At 38.3% G+C, this 19,687-nt stretch overlaps 4 protein-coding genes across 6 annotated transcripts; all 4 read right to left on the reverse strand.

Annotated features, from left to right (window-relative positions):
• Positions 1 to 444: 444 nt before the first annotated feature.
• Positions 445 to 3,043, reverse strand: LOC116312860 (C-C motif chemokine 3-like). The gene is made up of 4 exons (XM_031730363.2): positions 2,820 to 3,043; positions 2,446 to 2,547; positions 1,040 to 1,163; positions 445 to 919 (listed from the first exon to the last, which is right to left on the reverse strand). Exons 2-4 carry the CDS (start codon positions 2,504 to 2,506, stop codon positions 817 to 819), a joined length of 288 nt encoding a protein of 95 aa, XP_031586223.1. The 5' UTR covers positions 2,507 to 2,547; positions 2,820 to 3,043; the 3' UTR covers positions 445 to 816.
• A 2,383-nt stretch (positions 3,044 to 5,426) lies between these two features.
• LOC120432744 (C-C motif chemokine 4-like) lies at positions 5,427 to 7,294 on the reverse strand. Its single transcript, XM_039615755.1, has 3 exons — positions 7,191 to 7,294; positions 6,220 to 6,343; positions 5,427 to 5,656 (listed from the first exon to the last, which is right to left on the reverse strand). The coding sequence occupies exons 1-3, from the start codon at positions 7,249 to 7,251 to the stop codon at positions 5,563 to 5,565; spliced, it is 279 nt and encodes a 92-aa protein (XP_039471689.1). The 5' UTR covers positions 7,252 to 7,294; the 3' UTR covers positions 5,427 to 5,562.
• A 6,226-nt stretch (positions 7,295 to 13,520) lies between these two features.
• LOC120441217 (C-C motif chemokine 4 homolog) lies at positions 13,521 to 15,488 on the reverse strand. Of its 3 annotated transcripts, none has more exons than XM_039615491.1 (5): positions 15,260 to 15,488; positions 15,090 to 15,121; positions 14,873 to 14,974; positions 13,926 to 14,049; positions 13,521 to 13,798 (listed from the first exon to the last, which is right to left on the reverse strand). In XM_039615491.1, the coding sequence occupies exons 3-5, from the start codon at positions 14,931 to 14,933 to the stop codon at positions 13,708 to 13,710; spliced, it is 276 nt and encodes a 91-aa protein (XP_039471425.1). In that variant the 5' UTR covers positions 14,934 to 14,974; positions 15,090 to 15,121; positions 15,260 to 15,488; the 3' UTR covers positions 13,521 to 13,707. The 3 variants fall into 3 exon arrangements, with proteins under 3 accessions (XP_039471425.1, XP_039471423.1, XP_039471424.1); XM_039615489.1 differs by having other exon boundaries at positions 15,094 to 15,121; positions 15,260 to 15,487; XM_039615490.1 differs by lacking the exon at positions 15,090 to 15,121 and having other exon boundaries at positions 15,260 to 15,487.
• A 1,135-nt stretch (positions 15,489 to 16,623) lies between these two features.
• LOC120440958 (C-C motif chemokine 4-like) lies at positions 16,624 to 19,687 on the reverse strand. The gene is made up of 3 exons (XM_039614498.1): positions 19,535 to 19,687; positions 18,531 to 18,654; positions 16,624 to 18,137 (listed from the first exon to the last, which is right to left on the reverse strand). The coding sequence occupies exons 1-3, from the start codon at positions 19,593 to 19,595 to the stop codon at positions 18,044 to 18,046; spliced, it is 279 nt and encodes a 92-aa protein (XP_039470432.1). The 5' UTR covers positions 19,596 to 19,687; the 3' UTR covers positions 16,624 to 18,043.

Consider the following 19,687-nt stretch of genomic DNA (forward strand, 5'->3'; position numbering starts at 1 on the left):
TCAAGACCTTCACAACCTTATTGTTGCAAAACATTGCTCCCTTTTTTGTGATAGCCAGCTCCTCGCTCGCTTCCCTAACTGCAGCTGATGTGACAGGGCTTTGGCGTGGGTTTGCTGCCGTTGCTGCAACTAGGAATATGGAGGAGTGAGGTGTGAATGATTTTAATTTCCGTAATTGTTCTCCCTTGTGGGTGTTTGTGGAGTGCATGTTCAAAATAGTTGGGAATGGAAGCAGCTGAGGATGCTTGTTGATTATGCTTTTCATATCTGAAAGTGCAATTTTTAGTACCTTGATCTGGGCCTAAATCCTGAGAAGCCATGAAAACTCTCCAGTAAGCTCCCATCCAAAAGCATGGCGTGGTCTGCTGGTTCCATTCTGTGGCCGTGTCATTCTTTAATGGTGAGGCAGGAAATGGACCCAAAGATGCAGACTTGGAGGCAAACTTAAAGAACCAAAGACTGACCTTTATTTAGTTGGCAGCTGCAAATCCATAGTACAAATGAAGACAGAGATGAACTAAATCAAGGAAGTACTACAGCAAAACAGAACTAGGCATGGGGAACATAGGAGAACAGGAAAAACTTACACCATTAGAATAAACACATAACCTAGGCAAAGGTAACATCCAAACTGAAAGCTCCAAAAATATAAAATGGAAAATATCAAACAGGAAACTGGGTCCAAAACAAAATGCCCAGTACAAAACCCAGGCTGCAGCTGTCTTCTAAGGCAAAACAAGACTGATTATAAAATTGCTAGCATGGGTTAACATAACTCAAAGCTTTATTATGCTTGATCATGAACTCTGAAGAGCTTTATTCATCATCGTTCTGCAGATCGGTCATTGATGCAAAAGCTTCTTGAGCCCAGGTGACACTCTGGCTCACACAGATGTGCTTCCCGGAGGCTGTACCGATCCTGCAGGAAGATTACAAAAGAGTTAGGACTGAAGATCCCACACTGTGCCTTGTGTTTTCATGCATTCTGTTTTGTGTTCAGAAATTACTATTACTGTAATTACTCATTGTGGTGACATACACAAATGCTTTTTCCAGACAGGCGCTGTGAGTCATGATGACAGAGACTATTTTCTTCTGTGGTATCCTTCCAGTAAAGAATCTGGAACAGCATTGTCCAGGAGACATTAGAAGCAATTGTTGAGCTAAAAGGAAAAAAAATAAAAAGACAGTAATAAATTCAGTTTAAGAGCAGCATGTGTCAAAGGTGTCGAGCACTGTTGCTGAAACTCAGGCTATAAGTGACAGTCTTTAAAGACAGTGACATTAACACTGTCATAGAGCTCAGGTCCTTTATGATATACACTGTAAACTTCTGATGTATAAGGACAATAGTACTGTAACTCGATGAATGCTTGATATTGATTCAATACCTGCAGAGCTCCAAACCTCCTCTGGCATTAACAGCAGCACAAAAACTGTGCACTGGGAGCTTCATGGCATGGCTTGCATGGCTGAGCTATATGTGTAATTTATTGCTGGTCCAGTACTACTGTACATATAATATATGTCAGAAATATGAACTTTCTTTCTATGCTTTCTTTAAAACAAAAATAAACTCGTTCTTAAAAAAAAGATTTTTAAACACCACAGTTATTTAGGGATTTCTTAAAGCCAGCAGAACTTTTGTTCCCTTCTGACTCTACTAACACTCACTGAACATGAACTATCAGCTCCCATTAAACTCTTCAACCAGAACTCATGTGACAGTAATCTGTATGGATTAGAATAAACACAACCTTAGTCATGATCATACTCATTATAATGGTCCTAAATGACTCATGGCAAGATAACTAGCTAATACTGCAGAATTCCTCTTAGTTGACGCTGTTCTTTAGTGATGCAAATATCCATTTGGGGCTCATTTAACCAGCTGGTAATGCAGCTGTGAGGATGATATTATTTTCAATATGTTTTGTAAACTAAGAGAAAAAGGTGATTCAGAATCTTGAAAATGACATTTTTAAAATGCAGTTGCACAAAATAAAAAAAATCATAATAAATCCCTCCAAAAAGTTTCATAACAGATTAAAATGCAGAGTATAGAACTGATTAACAACAATAAGTTTATTTAAAACCAGATAAAAACAGGTATAATTGGAAATAATTCGTCTAAATTTCAGGAGCAGGAGTGTTTCTCCATACACTCCCTTGCACTACTATCTGACTGGCCCAGGAGCCGCCACCAGTCCCCTCTGAGGCCTTCCTCAAACCCCAGCCTCAATTCATGCTCCAACCATCTGCCATTATCTACTAGAAATGCTGTCAAACCTTAATGAGGATGTCGTCCCAGTTAATTAATCTGAGATATAATGTTCACTCATTTTCTCAGTGTAACTTGTAAAAGTTACGACCAATCAAATAAAAATATTAAAGGGCCTCAGATTACATTTATCCTCAGACTGTAAAGCAGACTGACAGACTTACGTGCAGCAGCGCAGTAATAAACCGTGAGCAGCAGAAGCAGCAGTCCCACTGTGGCCTTCATGTTTACTTCACTCTGGATGTGATGATGTCCTTCTGCTGTTGCTGTAAGAAGTGATCTGAATGTTAAATGCAGTCTCACACTCACATAAAAGGCATGGTCACAGTGAGTTTTACTGTCAATTAAACACAAAGATTAGAAATCACCAACCAAGCGACGTCTCTGCAGCTACTCCACACTGCTTACAGAGACAGATAACATCAAGAGATATAAATGTATTCGACTAAGCTAAGTAGTTAAATTTAAAATATGTTCATTTGAAATGACAAGGATGTTGAATAAGACGAAACGCATACTTAACCAGCAGAAAACGAACCTTTTATGAGGACAGTCCAAAGTCCAAAAGATGCAACAAGTCCAAACTGTGCAAAAAAGCAAAACAAATCCAAGAAACAGACAAGAAGCACACAAAGGCAGATCACTGAGGAGTAAAAGAAATGCCACTTCAAAGATTAACGGAGATGGCTGTAAAATCAGGATTATGTAACAATAGGAAACGGGAGGGAAACTAAAGAGAGCGAATGGGAGAGAAGAAAAACAACACAGAGGAAGTAAAACTTGACTCAAGACACAAAAGAAACAAGCTAACACATTAAAACAGGAAGTAAGTAAACACTGAAGCCAGATACCATGACACAGAAAATAGACTGTGGGAAACACTGAGCAAGGCTTTGAGACTAACACAAAGAACTACAACGAATAAACCCGAAGGCAAAATACTAAACAGAAAAGAAACAGGAAGCAAAGGTTAATCAAGAGATTACAATGGAAAACTAAAAATGAAAATAATTGAGAGAAAAGCTCTAAATAGTCCTAAAATCCACAAACTCCCATGATGGAAAAAACATGAACATGACACGAAAAGAAAGGAGTGAAAGAATAACTCCAGTTTGTTTCTTCCACGTGTATTTCTTTTTTCTAACATGCCTCTATTAACTCTTACAATCCATATGGGCTTCAGTAGGAAACAACACAATAACCATTTAGCAGAGTCAGATGACTTCACAGCATGGGCACCTGCTCCAATCAGAAGCTGGGTGGTCTGAGGTTCCATATGTCCCAACACTCACTTGACACTTTATCTGGTACCACGTGCCTTTATCAGGTTTTCCCCATTTTACCGTCAGAGCTGTCTCAGTTCTTCATGGCACAGATTCAAAAAGATGCTGAAAACATTTCAGAATTTGGTGAGCAAATTGTGTGCTGTACATCCATGATGTGTCTCTCCTGTTCCAGCACATCCCAAAGGTCCTCCTTTGGATTGAGTGGTGACATGGAGCCCATTTGAGTACACTGACCTCACTGTCATGAGCCTTCTGCATAATAAGTCACTGCTTCCTTCCAGCTCCACAGTGAGCCTTTCCACACAGACAGAAAACTTCTTCACCACTGAGCTCTCCTCCTATCTCAGCTTCTGCCAGAAAAATAGACCAGCTTGATTAGAGGACCTGAAACCTTTAGACCTGAGCCTTCCACACAGGGCGAGAAAGGACCATGGGAGCTGTTTGTCAGTAATGGAGGTCCAGGTGTCTGAGATGGAGTGTCCAGAGCAGTCATAGAGATTACATGAATATATGCTGACCTCATTATTTGAAACTCTGGCCATGTTCAATGTAAGTCTCTGCGATGTAACAATACACATGTAACAGGAAATAAGGATAAAGACAGCAATGTAAGTAAGTAATTTTATTTAGGACTTTGTTACCAGGTCACAAAAATAAGTACGGACGTCACAAAGATGTCTGAGTTTTTAACAGGGCCCATAACAACTATTAAAAATATAAAAACACATGAAGTTTCATTCACCTTTCATTCCTCACGTTAAATTCAATTTTATTAATACAGCGCCATACATCTGGCAATCTGTCAGATTTCTTTTGTCACCTTTAAAAATGGTTGAAGTCGCATTCTTTTAGCAGCCAGCAGGGGGCAACTCATGTTCAAAAAAGAACATTTTTCGGGGCTGTGCATTTCAGTTCATGTATTTTGACATTATAAACATGTAGAACGACAGAGCATTTGAATTTGTGCTGAGCAGTAAGAGATATTTATCAGGAGAGCCGTGTACAATTATCTGAAAAAGACGTTTTTTCCACTGTTCTGTAACACTGTGACATTTTTTTGGTCAGAGGGATCCAGATGAAACTCAACGAATCCTTCTTTTTCAGGTTTAAAGGAGAGGGACGGTCGCCCAGGTCTGAGTCACCGCTGATCAAACTCGCTCAGGCAGATAAATTAAAAGCATTAAAAGCAGGAACAGCCGCCGAGGTGACTGGTGGCTAAACTGCAGTTCATGCAAAGATATATATATTCTTTTTTAATTATTATTATGGGCTGATATTAGCCCTGCTAGCCGATATCGACATATCAGCGAATAAGATGGCATATTTTAATGTGAGTAGCCAGTATTTATCTGTTCAGTCATATCAATTTAGTGCTGACTAAATGTTTAAAATTTAACCTGAAAGTCTTTAAAAATTATATACTAGATATTTGTCTTTCCTCGAACAATTTAATGAAATTATTAAAACACAAACAAACAAAGAACACTTAAAAAATAAAAATTGTAATTTCACACATTGATATGGACCCAGAACTTTATAACCGCAGCTATCTTAAACTTCTCTAGCACACAGCGAAACGTCTGGAACACCGTTCAGTTTTAATAGCTTTAAGTTGAAACGCAGTTCATGTCAACGGTGTTGAGCGTTGCTGCAGAAACTCATCAGAACACGAGAGTTCATGTTGAGGTTCCACGAAACAACCGCTGTTTTCGGCCTCACTCCTAATCAGAAGGCCCTGTGTCCAGTACCAGTATGACAGGCTACTGGATTTTTTAGAAGTGAAAAGACTGGAAATTTCTCGTTAAAAAAACACAAACAAAACAAAACAAAAAAATAAAAGCCGAACATTTTTATTGAACTTTTTTTTTTTTTTTTTTTTTTCAAATATATATACACAAAGCATTTTGGAAAATACAGTCATTATAAAATTGCTGTTAGCATGGGTTAACATAACACAGAGCTTTATTATGGTTGATCATGAAATCTGAAGAGTATTCATTCATCACCGATCTGCTGTTGCTTAAAAGCTTCTTGAGCCCAGGTGACACTCTGGCTCACACAGATGTGCTTCCCGGCGGCTGTACCGATCCTGCAGGAAGATTACAAAAGAGTTTAGAGTGAAGATACCACGATGTGCCTCGTGTGTTTATGCATTCTGAGTTTTTTTGTTTTTGTTGCTGTTGGTGGGGGCGGGGGGGTTTCGTTTCTTCTTCTTCTTTTTTTTTTTTTTTGCCTGTCCCATTCGGTACTTTAGTATCCGGGATTATTGTCTGAAGGCCAAGAAAGATGCCCAACTGATTTATTTTTCTATTTATTTTTGGTCATGGCTTTGCCAAATTGCTCCACTTGATAGATCTTAATAATAAAATTATTATTATTATTATTATTATTATTATTATTATTATTATTATTATTATTATCAATAATAATAATAATAATAATAATAATAATAATAATAAGTTATTTAATTAATTAATTAAATTTATTTTATTTTAATTTATTACAAACTGAACAGACATGAATGGGGGATAGGAAAGGGAGGGAAAGAAAAACAGATGAAGAGGGACAGTGAGAGAAGACCCTAAAAAAGCATGCACACTGTTTTGTGTTCAGAAATTACTATTACTGTAATTACTCATTGTGGTGACATACACAAATGCTTTTTCCAGACAGGCGCTGTGAGTCTTGATGACAGAGACTATTTTCTTCGGTGGTATCCTTCCAGTAAAGAATTTGAAACAGCATTGTCCAGGAGATATTTGAAGAAATGCTTGAGCTAAAAGAAAAAAGAAAAAAGAAAAAGACAGTAATAAATTCAGTTTAATAGCAGCATGTGTCAAAGGTGTTGAGCATTGTTGCTGAAACTCAACCTGGAACTCAGTCTTTAAATAGAAAGACAGTGACATTAACACTGTCACAGAGCTCAGGTCCTTTATGATATACAGTGTAAACTTCTGATGTATAAGGACAATAGTACTGTAACTCAACCACAGCAACTCAGCAGAACATGTAAAGTTACAGATGGGGGGGGTCACTGAATGCTTGATATCGATTCAGTACCTGCAGAGCCCCAAACCTCCTCTGGCATTAACAGCAGCACAAAAACTGTGCGCTGGGAGCTTCATGGCATGGCTGAGCTATATGTGTAATTTGTTAGTGACCCAGTAGTGTTGTACATATATGTCAGAAATATGAAAAAATAAACTCTTTCTTCCTCTGATTATTATCTTTCGACCTGTTGTTTAGGTCAAACTATCACCTTGTTTCTAAACACGCCACAGCTTATTTTTTTTATCTGGATCAAACGGTCATAAAGTAAACACATACATAACCTCACATCATGTATGTGATAAAAGCAAAAGTTTGTCTTTGTAACATTTTAACGTGTTTTGTCATCAAACTCAAAACATTTGAAAATGACGTTTTAAAATAACTCATCGCCCTTTTGAAGTTTTGTAATAACCTCACTCACGTAATGTGAAGTTCATTCACAATAATCAGTTAAAGTTTTTAACTTGTAAGTCATTTAAGTTATGATGATTACTAATAAAATGAGATAAAAATCTAATAAAAACGTTCAAGATGGCATTTATCCCTACTTAAAAGCAGACTGACAGACTTACGTGCAGCAGCGCAGTAATAAACCGTGAGCAGCAGAAGCAGCAGTCCCACTGTGGTCTTCATGTTGATTTCACTGTGGATGTGATGATGTCCTTCTGCTGTCGCTCTAGAAAGTGAACTGAATACTTAATGCTTTGTCACACTGATATAAAAGGCAGTCTTAACAGATCTATTACAGTGAGTTCCCTTTTTGGGTAAAAGGAAGTGTAAGAGACACACCACCACTTAGACATGTAGATTAAAGATCACTCACCAAGCAACACCTCTGCAGCTACTCCACATCGATTATGGAAACAGATAACATCAAGGATGTTCCATCTATTCAAATCAGCTAAGAACAATGACCACATTTTTTATTTTTTTAATTGAAGTAATTTTGTTTGAGAAGACATGAGTAACAGCATAATGTCTGTTTATTTCTGCCGTGTGTCTTTCTTTATAATCCCCAAAAGCTGATTCTGTTCATCTGGACATTTTCAGTGCGAGAAACATTTTGTCACTCATCCAATTACTTATTTAGTCTCAGCTCGACTGCAGGTTTCCCCAACCTTATAACCAGGACATTTGCATAATGACTGAAACTAACACCACTGACTAATAATGGGCCGTGAGGTCATGATCATTAATATGCCAGCTATCATGACCTCCTTTATAATGTTTGTGTGACAAAGTGGGTGAGAACACCTTTTGTCCAGAGTTAAAAGCTTGATATTCTTAGTTAACATTCTTGTTTTGATTTAGCCATATCTCATACAGTGGCTTGCAAAAGTATTCGGCCCCCTTGAACTTTTCCACATTTTGTCACATTACAGCCACAAACATGAATCAATTTTATTGGAATTCCAGGTGAAAGACCAATACAAAGTGGTGTACATGTGAGAAGTGGAACAAAAATCATACATGATTCCAAACATTTTTTACAAATAAATAACTGCAAAGTGGGGTGTGCGTAATTATTCAGCCCCCTGAGTCAATACTTTGTAGAACCACCTTTTGCTGCAATTCCAGCTGCCAGTCTTTTAGGGTATGTCTCTACCAGCTTTGCACATCTACAGACTGAAATCCTTGCCCATTCTTCTTTGTAAAACAGCTCCAGCTCAGTCAGATTAGATGGACAGCGTTTGTGAACAGCAGTTTTCAGATCTTGCCACAGATTCTTGATTGGATTTAGATCTGGACTTTGACTGGGCCATTCTAACACATGGATATGTTTTGTTTTAAACCATTCCATTGTTGCCCTGGCTTTATGTTTAGGGTCGTTGTCCTGCTGGAAGGTGAACCTCCGCCCCAGTCTCAAGTCTTTTGCAGACTCCAAGAGGTTTTCTTCCAAGATTGCCCTGTATTTGGCTCCATCCATCTTCCCATCAACTCTGACCAGCTTCCCTGTCCCTGCTGAAGAGAAGCACCCCAGAGCATGATGCTGCCACCACCATATGTGACAGTGGGGATGGTGTGTTCAGAGTGATGTGCAGTGTTAGTTTTCCGCCACACATAGCGTTTTGCATTCTGGCCAAAACGTTCCATTTTGGTCTCATCTGACCAGAGCACCTTCTTCCACATGTTTGCTGTGTCCCCACATGGCTTGTGGCAAACTGCAAACGGGACTTCTTATGGTTTTCTGTTAACAATGGCTTTCTTCTTGCCACTCTTCCATAAAGGCCAACTTTGTGCAGTGCACGACTAATAGTTGTCCTATGGACAGATTCCCCCACCTGAGCTGTAGATCTCTGCAGCTCGTCCAGAGTCACCATGGGCCTCTTGGCTGCATTTCTGATCAGCGCTCTCCTTGTTCGGCCTGTGAGTTTAGGTGGACGGCCTTGTCTTGGTAGGTTTACAGTTGTGCCATACTCCTTCCATTTCTGAATGATCACTTGAACAGTGCTCCGTGGGATGTTCAAGGCTTGGGACATCTTTTTGTAGCCTAAGCCTGCTTTAAATTTCTCAATAACTTTATCCCTGACCTGTCTGGTGTCTAAATCCAATCGAGAATCTGTGGCAAGATCTGAAAACTGCTGTTCACAAACGCTGTCCATCTAATCTGACTGAGCTGGAGCTGTTTTGCAAAGAAGAATGGGCAAGGATTTCAGTCTCTAGATGTGCAAAGCTGGTAGAGACATATACCTAAAAAGACTGGCAGCTGTAATTGCAGCAAAAGGTGGTTCTACAAAGTATTGACTCAGGGGGCTGAATAATTACGCACACCCCACTTTGCAGTTATTTATTTGTAAAAAATGTTTGGAATCATGTATGATTTTTGTTCCACTTCTCACATGTACACCACTTTGTATTGGTCTTTCACCTGGAATTCCAATAAAATTGATTCATGTTTGTGGCTGTAATGTGACAAAATGTGGGAAAGTTCAAGGGGGCCGAATATTTTTGCAAGCCACTGTACTTGCTTCATCAAGGTTATACAAAACCATACAGTAAGATTCTAAACGCATAAATCTACACTCAAAAAAATGAAATTGGGTGGTTGTTACATGTACAAGATTCAAACTTGTAATTTGAACTAAATAATTTCATGTTTCTATGGTGAACGTAATTAAATCATGTAGCATCTGCATGAACTTCAGCAACTTAATTTGTTCTTGTTGAGATGACATGATACAATCTAGTAAGAGTGGTTCGTTGCCTGGACTCACGAAATTCACAAGATCACATTAGATGTCAAACTGCAGGAAAATCTCTGGAGTTTTAAGAGGCAGAAATCTACACCCACACCACGTGTATGCTATCGCTATTTATTGTGGTTTTACTATTTACTGTCTGGATTGACAGCTTGGTGGTGTGATGGTTAGTCCACACTGAAAAAAAGGCATTGCCCATCTCTTGGATTTACGTAAGCATCTTGCGTGTATTTAACACAATTGCCTCATGCTTTAAAGTTAAGTGAAACTATATAGTGTAGAAACTACATGATATGCAGAGAGGGTAGATTAAATTGTTCATATCATGATCGAGTGAAGTAAGTCAATAATATAGCAATGTTAAATCTCACAACACTGCACGGGATTTCAGTCTCGCGCGCTTTGGATCGTGGTTTGAGGAAGGCATCCATCTCAGTCAAGTCGAGCAGCCGCTGCTATTGTTCTTTGGTATACCAAAAAAAGTAAATTGGGTGGTTGTTACATTTACAAAAGTCTAACTTGTAATTTGAACAAAATAATTTCATGTTTCTATGGTGAACATAACTAAATCACGAAGGATCTGTATGAAATTCAACAACTTAATTTGCTCTTGTTGAGATGACATGATACAATCTAGTAAGAGTGGTTAGTTGCTGAACTCGTGAAATTCACAAGATCACACGAGATTTCAAACTGCAGGAAAATCACTGGAGTTATAAGAAGCAGACAACTACACACACACCACGTGTATGCTATCTGCTATCTGCATCAAGCCTTGTAATCATAGCTTTCTTACTGTTGTTAAGCCTGGGTTGGTGGCATGGTGGTTAGTGCTGTTGCCTCACAGTAAGAAGGTCCTGGGTTCAAATCCACAATCTGGCTAGTTTGTGATGGTTTCTCTCTGGGTATTCTGGTTTCCTCCCACAGTTAAAAGTCATGCAGTTATTAGATTATCCCCTGCAACCCAGATAAAGATAGGAGAATGAAAGTCATTGTAAATCCATTCACTTTTTATGTTAACTAGACTTGTTGAACATTATGTAATATGAAGACAACATGTAGTATTTAAGTGACCAAGTAGTACTGGGCTAAAAGTTATTGAATAGTGTTGGAATAAAATGACAAAATTGTGAAGGATTAAAATATTCCAAGAGCTCAATTTACTTCATCTGAACATGTTTCAATCATGTTTTATGAACACAAAATGTACAGGTTTACTGAATATGAATGAGCTGTGTTGTTTTAACTCAGTTGTTTAAGTTTCTGCCAAAGCAAAACAATTGTGTGCAACCAATGTCCACTATTGAATCAAGTAAATCCAACATGCTCTTTTTTTCAGTGCAGGGCCTGGGTTCAAATCCCCAATCTGTCTGGTTTGCAGTGTGTAATTAGACTTAGGTTAATTGGTGATTCTAAATTATCCATGAATGTAACTGCAAATGGTTGTTTGTCTCTATGAAATCATAACCCCCCCATATTGGTTCATTAAGCAAGACTAGCAGTAATTGCCTTGTTTAACAAAGTAGTTGTTCAAACAACAAGATTTCCTTGTGTTTTCCTAAAGTTTTTAACTTGTGTAGAATGAATAAAAACAAATTTCACTTTACATACTTCAATAAATTACTTCAAGTCAATGTAAGTATACTACGTTGATCCAACGTAATCTGATTACATTAAACCACCAAATGCCAAATGTGTTGGTTTGACATGGTCAAAATGGGTTATTGTACTTGGTTAAATCACGTGGAAAAAGGTACCATGATTAAATTGTGTTCATCCAACAACAGATTTTTTTGAGTGCAGATTCAGTTTTAGACCATAAGAGTCCACATGTACGGTGGCCCTGAGAGGCCAAACGGACTGCAACTTAAGAAAACACTTCTTAAGAAAACAATTCTTAGCATATTTTGGTTCCTGCAACTGGTCCGTTGTGTTATTGTCTCCCCAGAAACACTTTCCTTGTGCTTTTGGAAATCTGTTTTTTCCTGTTTCCATTGTCTTTTTCCTATTTCCGTTGTGTTTTGTGTGCTTTTGCATCGTTTTTCTTGTTGCTGATGTTTTCTTAAGTTGCAGTCCGTTTGGCCTCTCAGGGCCACCGTACACATGTGCCCAATGAGCAATGTCATTTGTTCAAAAACACACTGCAATCAAAGCGTATCTTTTTCATTCAAAATGTCCGTGTGTTCATATAGTTGTGGTTTATGTACACTCAATCTGGCTATGATGAGTGTATGTAAATTTCTGACCACAATATTAGAAAGATTCCTGGAGGCTAAAGCAAAACAACTGTGGGTTAACTTATGCTTTGCAAAACATCTTAGAAAATACAGTCATTATAAAATTGCTGTTGAATTGAACCTTTTCACACATTAAAATAACTAGAGCTTTATTATGGTTGACCATAAAAAAGCTGGCCTCCTGGGGGATCATGCTGGGGATGGGCAGAGCACCTCAGTGGTCTCAGTCTCATAAAGTTGGAAGACACTTTTTCTAGTTGTTCCTGTTCATTTTTGTAATTTATTCCATAAAAGCAAAAAGATGTCGTGGCAGAATTTCTTTCCTGAGATCCTCTTCCAAGGCTTTCACTCCAGCTGCCTTCAGTAAACTCTGTATTCCCATTTATGAAGATTTCTCTTGTTGTCGAGTTTGTGAATGATACACGTTTCTCCTCAAGATGTGAGGGAAAAAATTCTGCAGTTATCCACTTTTTAAAAAATGACCAAAAAAATGGCCATGAAACTGCTCTCAGTCAATTGTTCAGTTGCTTTGAGCCTCTGCAAACGGAGGACTGTGAATAAAAATGCCTAAAATTCTTAATTAATATAATACATCTGTCAAATCCCCTGAACTGTTTAAGATAAAATCCACTGTGGTGACGTACAAAGGCGAAATTACACAAATGTGTCACTGTGCAAAAATATATGGTCAAAAAAGTCAAAATGCAGCATGTACTGTTCCTGGAGCGAAAAACTTGTGACCCCATATCAGGCTATGTTGTGTAACTGCAGTGAGAACACTGAAGAGGTTACTGCACTAATGACGACATGAACTTCTGTGTGGATGTTGTTGTTCCAGTAAGGACTGTATGTTGCTATGCTAACAACAAGCCCTGGATCACAGGTAACATTATGGGCCTTCTGAACCAGAGGAAGAGAGTTTTTAAAGTTGGTGATCAGCAGGAGCTCAAGCGCATGCAGAAGGTACTCAGAGTCTAGCTCAGGGAGGCAGAGGAGCCGCGCAGGAGTCAGCACAGACTGTACTTCCTCAGAAGGCTGGTGTTCTTCAACATCTGCAAAACGCTGCTGCAGATTTTCTATCAGCATGAAGAAGAGGGACATTTCACACCCGTACAAAATTGTGAGGAAGGCAGGCTTCATTGTAGGAGCTGGATATCCTGACATCAGTGCCTGTCTGTCTTTGTTGAGACAAACTTTTTAAATGTTTTCTCACTTCACACCCGGGACAATCGGATGACCTGTGCGGTTTTAATGCTTCATTAACTATTAACTTTCTTTCTTAATGTTTAATTTCCAGCAATGAAACCTCTTTCACTAAGTTAAAAATGTCCATGCATGTTGTCACAGTACACAACTTTGTGTACACTCGTCCTGAGATTCCTGAGTTCAGAAAAATAATTAAAAGTCCCAAAATTAATGTGACACTACATACACTCATCATCGACATGAAACGTCTGACCACAACTGCAGATACTTGTTTGTTTTTTATTGAAACATTCTTGGAGAGGATCGCAAGCAAAAGAAGAGCGCATGGGTTTATTTATGCTTTGCAAAGCGTCTTGTAAAATACAGTCATTATATAAATGCTGGTAGCGAAGAATAACATAACAGAGACTGTTATTATGCTTGATCGCGGACACTGAAGAGCATTGTTAGTCACTGTTCTGCTCTTTGTTAAAAGCATCTTGAGCCCAGGTGACACTGTGACCCACGCAGAAGCGCTTCCCTTTGGCTGTATGGACCCTGCAGGGATATTACAAAAGAGTTAGGACTGAAAATATTACGCTGTGTCTCAGTAAAATGTTCGTGCAATTTGTTTTGTGTTCAGAAACTGTTATTATTACTCTAATTACTCATTGTGGTGACATACACAAATCCTTTTTCCAGACAGTCGCTGTGAGTCTTGGTGACAGAGACTATGTTGTTCACTGGTATGCGTCCTGTAAAGAAATGGAAACAGCATTCTCCAGGAGCTGTCTCATCCAATGGTCCAGCTGGAAGAAAGAAAAAGAGCCACATCAATTCAGTGACCTCAGCATCCTTCATGTTAAAATTATGTGAATCTTAGCAGGTTGAATTAACCTGCTAAGAAGCCTCTGGACAAAAAATAGCCAGAGGCCTTCTGACTCTATGAACACTCTATTTAGAGATAAATACAATTTATATGATTAAACACAGCCTTAGTTATGAGTGTACAACTCATGATAACAAGCTAACCCTGCAAAATTCTTCTTAGTTGACACCATGCAAAACCTCATCCTTGAGAAAGACCACATGTTACAGAGTTAAAGTGACATCTGAAAACCTAATGTCATGTCTGTGGTACAAATGTATCTTTGTTACACATGCATATTTTATAACCAAAGCCAAAAAAACAACCTTTTTAAATGTATTTACTCAAAATAACAGCACACCAAAAATCATAACTAATCTGAGGTTAATTTAGTCAAATGCGAACCTTGTAAGTCATGCAATTTATGATGATACTATTAAATTAGATCAGTGGTTCTTAACCTTGTTGGAGGTACCGAACCCCACCAGTTTCATATGCGCTTTCACTGAACCCCTCTTTAGTGAAAAATAAAATATGATTTTTTTCAAATTCAAGACATAGATATGTTTTTTACTGGTGCACAAAATGAGCCGTGCATGTCACGGCGGAGGCTCTGCCGAACCCCTGAGACCGACTCACCGAACCCCTAGGGTTCGATCGAACCCAGGTTAAGAACCACTGAATTAGATAAAAAATTGAAATAAAAACATCAAAGTGCCTCAGGTGTTATTTATCCTCAGTCACATGCAGGCTGACAGACTTACGTCCAGCAGCCCAGCAATAAACCGTGAGCAGCAGAAGCAGCAGTCCCACTGTGGCCTTCATGGTTACTTCACTCTGGATGTGATGATGTCCTTCTGCTGTTGCTGTAAGAAGTGATCTGAATGTTAAATGCAGTCTCACACTCACATAAAAGGCCGTTATAAGATGTTTGTCATGGTGAGTTTTTACTGTCACTTAAACACAAAGATTAGAAATCACCAACCAAGCGACGTCTCTGCAGCTACTCCACACTGCTTACAGAGACAGATAACATCAAGAGATATAAATGTATTCGACTCAACTAAGTAGTTAAATTTAAAATATGTTCATTTGAAATGACAAGGGTGTTGAATAAAATGAAATGCATACTTAACCAGCAGAAAACGCACCTTTTATGAGGACAGTCCAAAGTCCAAAAGATGCAACAAGTCCAAACTGTGCAAAAAAGCAAAACAAATCCAAGAAACAGACAAGAAGCACACAAAGGCAGATCACTGAGGAGTTAAAGAAATGCCACTTCAAAGATTAACGGGAGATGGCTGTAAAATCAGGATTATGTAACAATAGGAAACGGGAGGGAAACTAAAGAGAGCGAATGAGAGAGAAGAAAAACAACACAGAGGAAGTAAAACTTGACACAAGACACAAAAGAAACAAGCTAACACATTAAAACAGGAAGTAAGTAAACACTGAAGCCAGATACCATGACACAGAAAATAGACTGTGGGAAACACTGAGCAAGGCTTTGAGACTAACACAAAGAACCACAACGAATAAACCCAAAGGCAAAATACTAAACAGAAAAGAAACAGGAAGCAAAGGTTAATCAAGAGATTACAATGGAAAACTAAAAATGAAAGTAATTGAGAGAAAAGCTCTAAATAGTCCTAAAATCCACAAACTCCCATGATGGGAAAAAAACATGAACATGACACGAAAAGAAAGGAGTGAAAGAATAACTCCAGTTTGTTTCTTCCACGTGTATTTCTTTTTTCTAATATGCCTCTATTAACTCTTACAATCCATATGGGCTTCAGTAGGAAACAACACAATAACCATTTAGCAGAGTCAAATGACTTCACAGCATGGGCACCTGCTCCAATCAGAAGCTGGGTGGTCCACATGGGAGGTTCCATATGTCCCAACACTCACTTGACACTTTATCTGGTACCACGTGCCTTTATCAGGTTTTCCCCATTTTACCGTCAGAGCTGTCTCAGTTCTTCATGGCACAGATTCAAAAAGATGCTGAAAACATTTCAGAATTTGGTGAGCAAATTGTGTGCTGTACATCCATGATGTGTCTCTCCTGTTCCAGCACATCCCAAAGGTCCTCCTTTGGATTGAGTGGTGACATGGAGCCCATTTGAGTACACTGACCTCACTGTCATGAGCCTTCTGCATAATAAGTCACTGCTTCCTTCCAGCTCCACAGTGAGCCTTTCCACACAGACAGAAAACTTCTTCACCACTGAGCTCTCCTCCTATCTCAGCTTCTGCCAGAAAAATAGACCAGCTTGATTAGAGGACCTGAAACCTTTAGACCTGAGCCTTCCACACAGGGCGAGAAAGGACCATGGGAGCTGTTTGTCAGTAATGGAGGTCCAGGTGTCTGAGATGGAGTGTCCAGAGCAGTCATAGAGATTACATGAATATATGCTGACCTCATTATTTGAAACTCTGGCCATGTTCAATGTAAGTCTCTGCGATGTAACAATACACATGTAACAGGAAATAAGGATAAAGACAGCAATGTAAGTAAGTAATTTTATTTAGGACTTTGTTACCAGGTCACAAAAATAAATACGGACGTCACAAAGATGTCTGAGTTTTTAACAGGGCCCATAACAACTATTAAAAAATATAAAAACACATGAAGTTTCATTCACCTTTCATTCCTCACGTTAAATTCAATTTTATTAATACAGCGCCATACATCTCGCAATCTGTCAGATTTCTTTTGTCACCTTTAAAAATGGTTGAAGTCGCATTCTTTTAGCAGCCAGCAGGGGGCAACTCATGTTCAAAAAAGAACATTTTTCGGGGCTGTGCATTTCAGTTCATGTATTTTGACATTATAAACATGTAGAACGACAGAGCATTTGAATTTGTGCTGAGCAGTAAGAGATATTTATCAGGAGAGCCGTGTGCAATTATCTGAAAAAGACGTTTTTTCCACTGTTCTGTAACACTGTGACATTTTTTTGGTCAGAGGGATCCAGATGAAACTCAACGAATCCTTCTTTTTCAGGTTTAAAGGAGAGGGACGGTCGCTCAGGTCTGAGTCACCGCTGATCAAACTCGCTCAGGCAGATAAATTAAAAGCATTAAAAGCAGGAACAGCCGCCGAGGTGACTGGTGGCTAAACTGCAGTTCATGCAAAGATATATATATTCTTTTTTAATTATTATTATGGGCTGATATTAGCCCTGCTAGCCGATATCGACATATCAGCGAATAAGATGGCATATTTTAATGTGAGTAGCCAGTATTTATCTGTTCAGTCATATCAATTTAGTGCTGACTAAATGTTTAAAATTTAATCTGAAAGCCTTTAAAAATTATATACTAGATATTTGTCTTTCCTCGAACAATTTAATGAAATTATTAAAACACAAACAAACAAAGAACACTTAAAAAATAAAAAATAAAAATTGTAATTTCACACATTGATATGGACCCAGAACTTTATAACCGCAGCTATCTTAAACTTCTCTAGCACACAGCGAAACGTCTGGAACACCGTTCAGTTTTAATAGCTTTAAGTTGAAACGCAGTTCATGTCAACGGTGTTGAGCGTTGCTGCAGAAACTCATCAGAACACGAGAGTTCATGTTGAGGTTCCACGAAACAACCGCTGTTTTCGGCCTCACTCCTAATCAGAAGGCCCTGTGTCCACTACCAGTATGACAGGCTACTGGATTTTTTGGCAGGGAAAAGACGAAGTGTGGAAATTTCTCGTTAAAAAAACACAAACAAAACAAAATAAAAAAATAAACGCCCGATTCAAAGCCGAACATTTTTATTGAAAAAACGTGATTGCGTGGGTTTTTAAAAAAAATATATATATACACAAAGCATTTTGGAAAATACAGTCATTATAAAATTGCTGTTAGCATGGGTTAACATAACACAGAGCTTTATTATGGTTGATCATGAAATCTGAAGAGTATTCATTCATCACCGATCTGCTGTTGCTTAAAAGCTTCTTGAGCCCAGGTGACACTCTGGCTCACACAGATGTGCTTCCCGGCGGCTGTACCGATCCTGCAGGAAGATTACAAAAGAGTTTAGAGTGAAGATACCACGATGTGCCTCGTGTGTTTTCTATTTATTTTTGGTCATGGCTTTGCCAAATTGCTCCACTTGATAGATCTTAATAATAAAATTATTATTATTATTATTATTATTATGAATAATAATAATAATAATAATAATAATAATAATAATAATAATAATAATAATAAGTTATTTAATTAATTAATTAAATTTATTTTATTTTAATTTATTACAAACTGAACAGACATGAATGGGGGATAGGAAAGGGAGGGAAAGAAAAACAGATGAAGAGGGACAGTGAGAGAAGGCCCTAAAAAAGCATGCACACTGTTTTGTGTTCAGAAATTACTATTACTGTAATTACTCATTGTGGTGACATACACAAATGCTTTTTCCAGACAGGCGCTGTGAGTCTTGATGACAGAGACTATTTTCTTCGGTGGTATCCTTCCAGTAAAGAATTTGAAACAGCATTGTCCAGGAGACATTTCAATCAACCCTTGAGCTGAAAGAAAAAAGAAAAAGACAGTAATAAATTCAGTTTAATAGCAGCATGTGTCAAAGGTGTTGAGCATTGTTGCTGAAACTCAGCCTGGAACTCAGTCTTTAAATAGAAAGACAGTGACATTAACACTGTCACAGAGCTCAGGTCCTTTATGATATACACTGTAAACTTCTGATGTATAAGGACAATAGTACTGTAACTCAATGCCACAACCACAGCAACTCAGCAGAACATGTAAAGTTACAGATGGGGGGGGTCACTGAATGCTTGATATCGATTCAGTACCTGCAGAGCCCCAAACCTCCTCTGGCATTAACAGCAGCACAAAAACTGTGCGCTGGGAGCTTCATGGCATGGCTGAGCTATATGTGTAATTTGTTAGTGACCCAGTAGTGTTGTACATATAATATATGTCAGAAATATGAACAAAGGAAGCATGCTTTCTTTAGAACAAAAATAAACTCTTTCTTCCTCTGATTATTATCTTTCGACCTGTTGTTCAGGTCAAACTATCACCTTGTTTCTAAACACGCCACAGCTTATTTTTTTTATCTGGATCAAACGGTCATAAAGTAAACACATACATAACCTCACGTCATGTATGTGATAAAAACAAAAGTTTGTCTTTGTAACATTTTAACGTGTTTTGTCATCAAACTCAAAACATTTGAAAATGACGTTTTAAAATAACTCATCGCCCTTTTGAAGTTTTGTAATAACCTCACTCACGTAATGTGAAGTTCATTCACAATAATCAGTTAAAGTTTTTAACTTGTAAGTCATTTAAGTTATGATGATTACTAATAAAATGAGATAAAAATCTAATAAAAACATTCAAGATGGCATTTACCCCTACTTAAAAGCAGACTGACAGACTTACGTGCAGCAGCGCAGTAATAAACCGTGAGCAGCAGAAGCAGCAGTCCCACTGTGGTCTTCATGTTGATTTCACTGTGGATGTGATGATGTCCTTCTGCTGTCGCTCTAGAAAGTGAACTGAGTACTTAATGCTTTGTCACACTGATATAAAGGC

Source organism: Oreochromis aureus, linkage group 7 (genome assembly GCF_013358895.1).
Source record: "Oreochromis aureus strain Israel breed Guangdong linkage group 7, ZZ_aureus, whole genome shotgun sequence".
Lineage (NCBI taxonomy): Eukaryota > Metazoa > Chordata > Actinopteri > Cichliformes > Cichlidae > Oreochromis > Oreochromis aureus.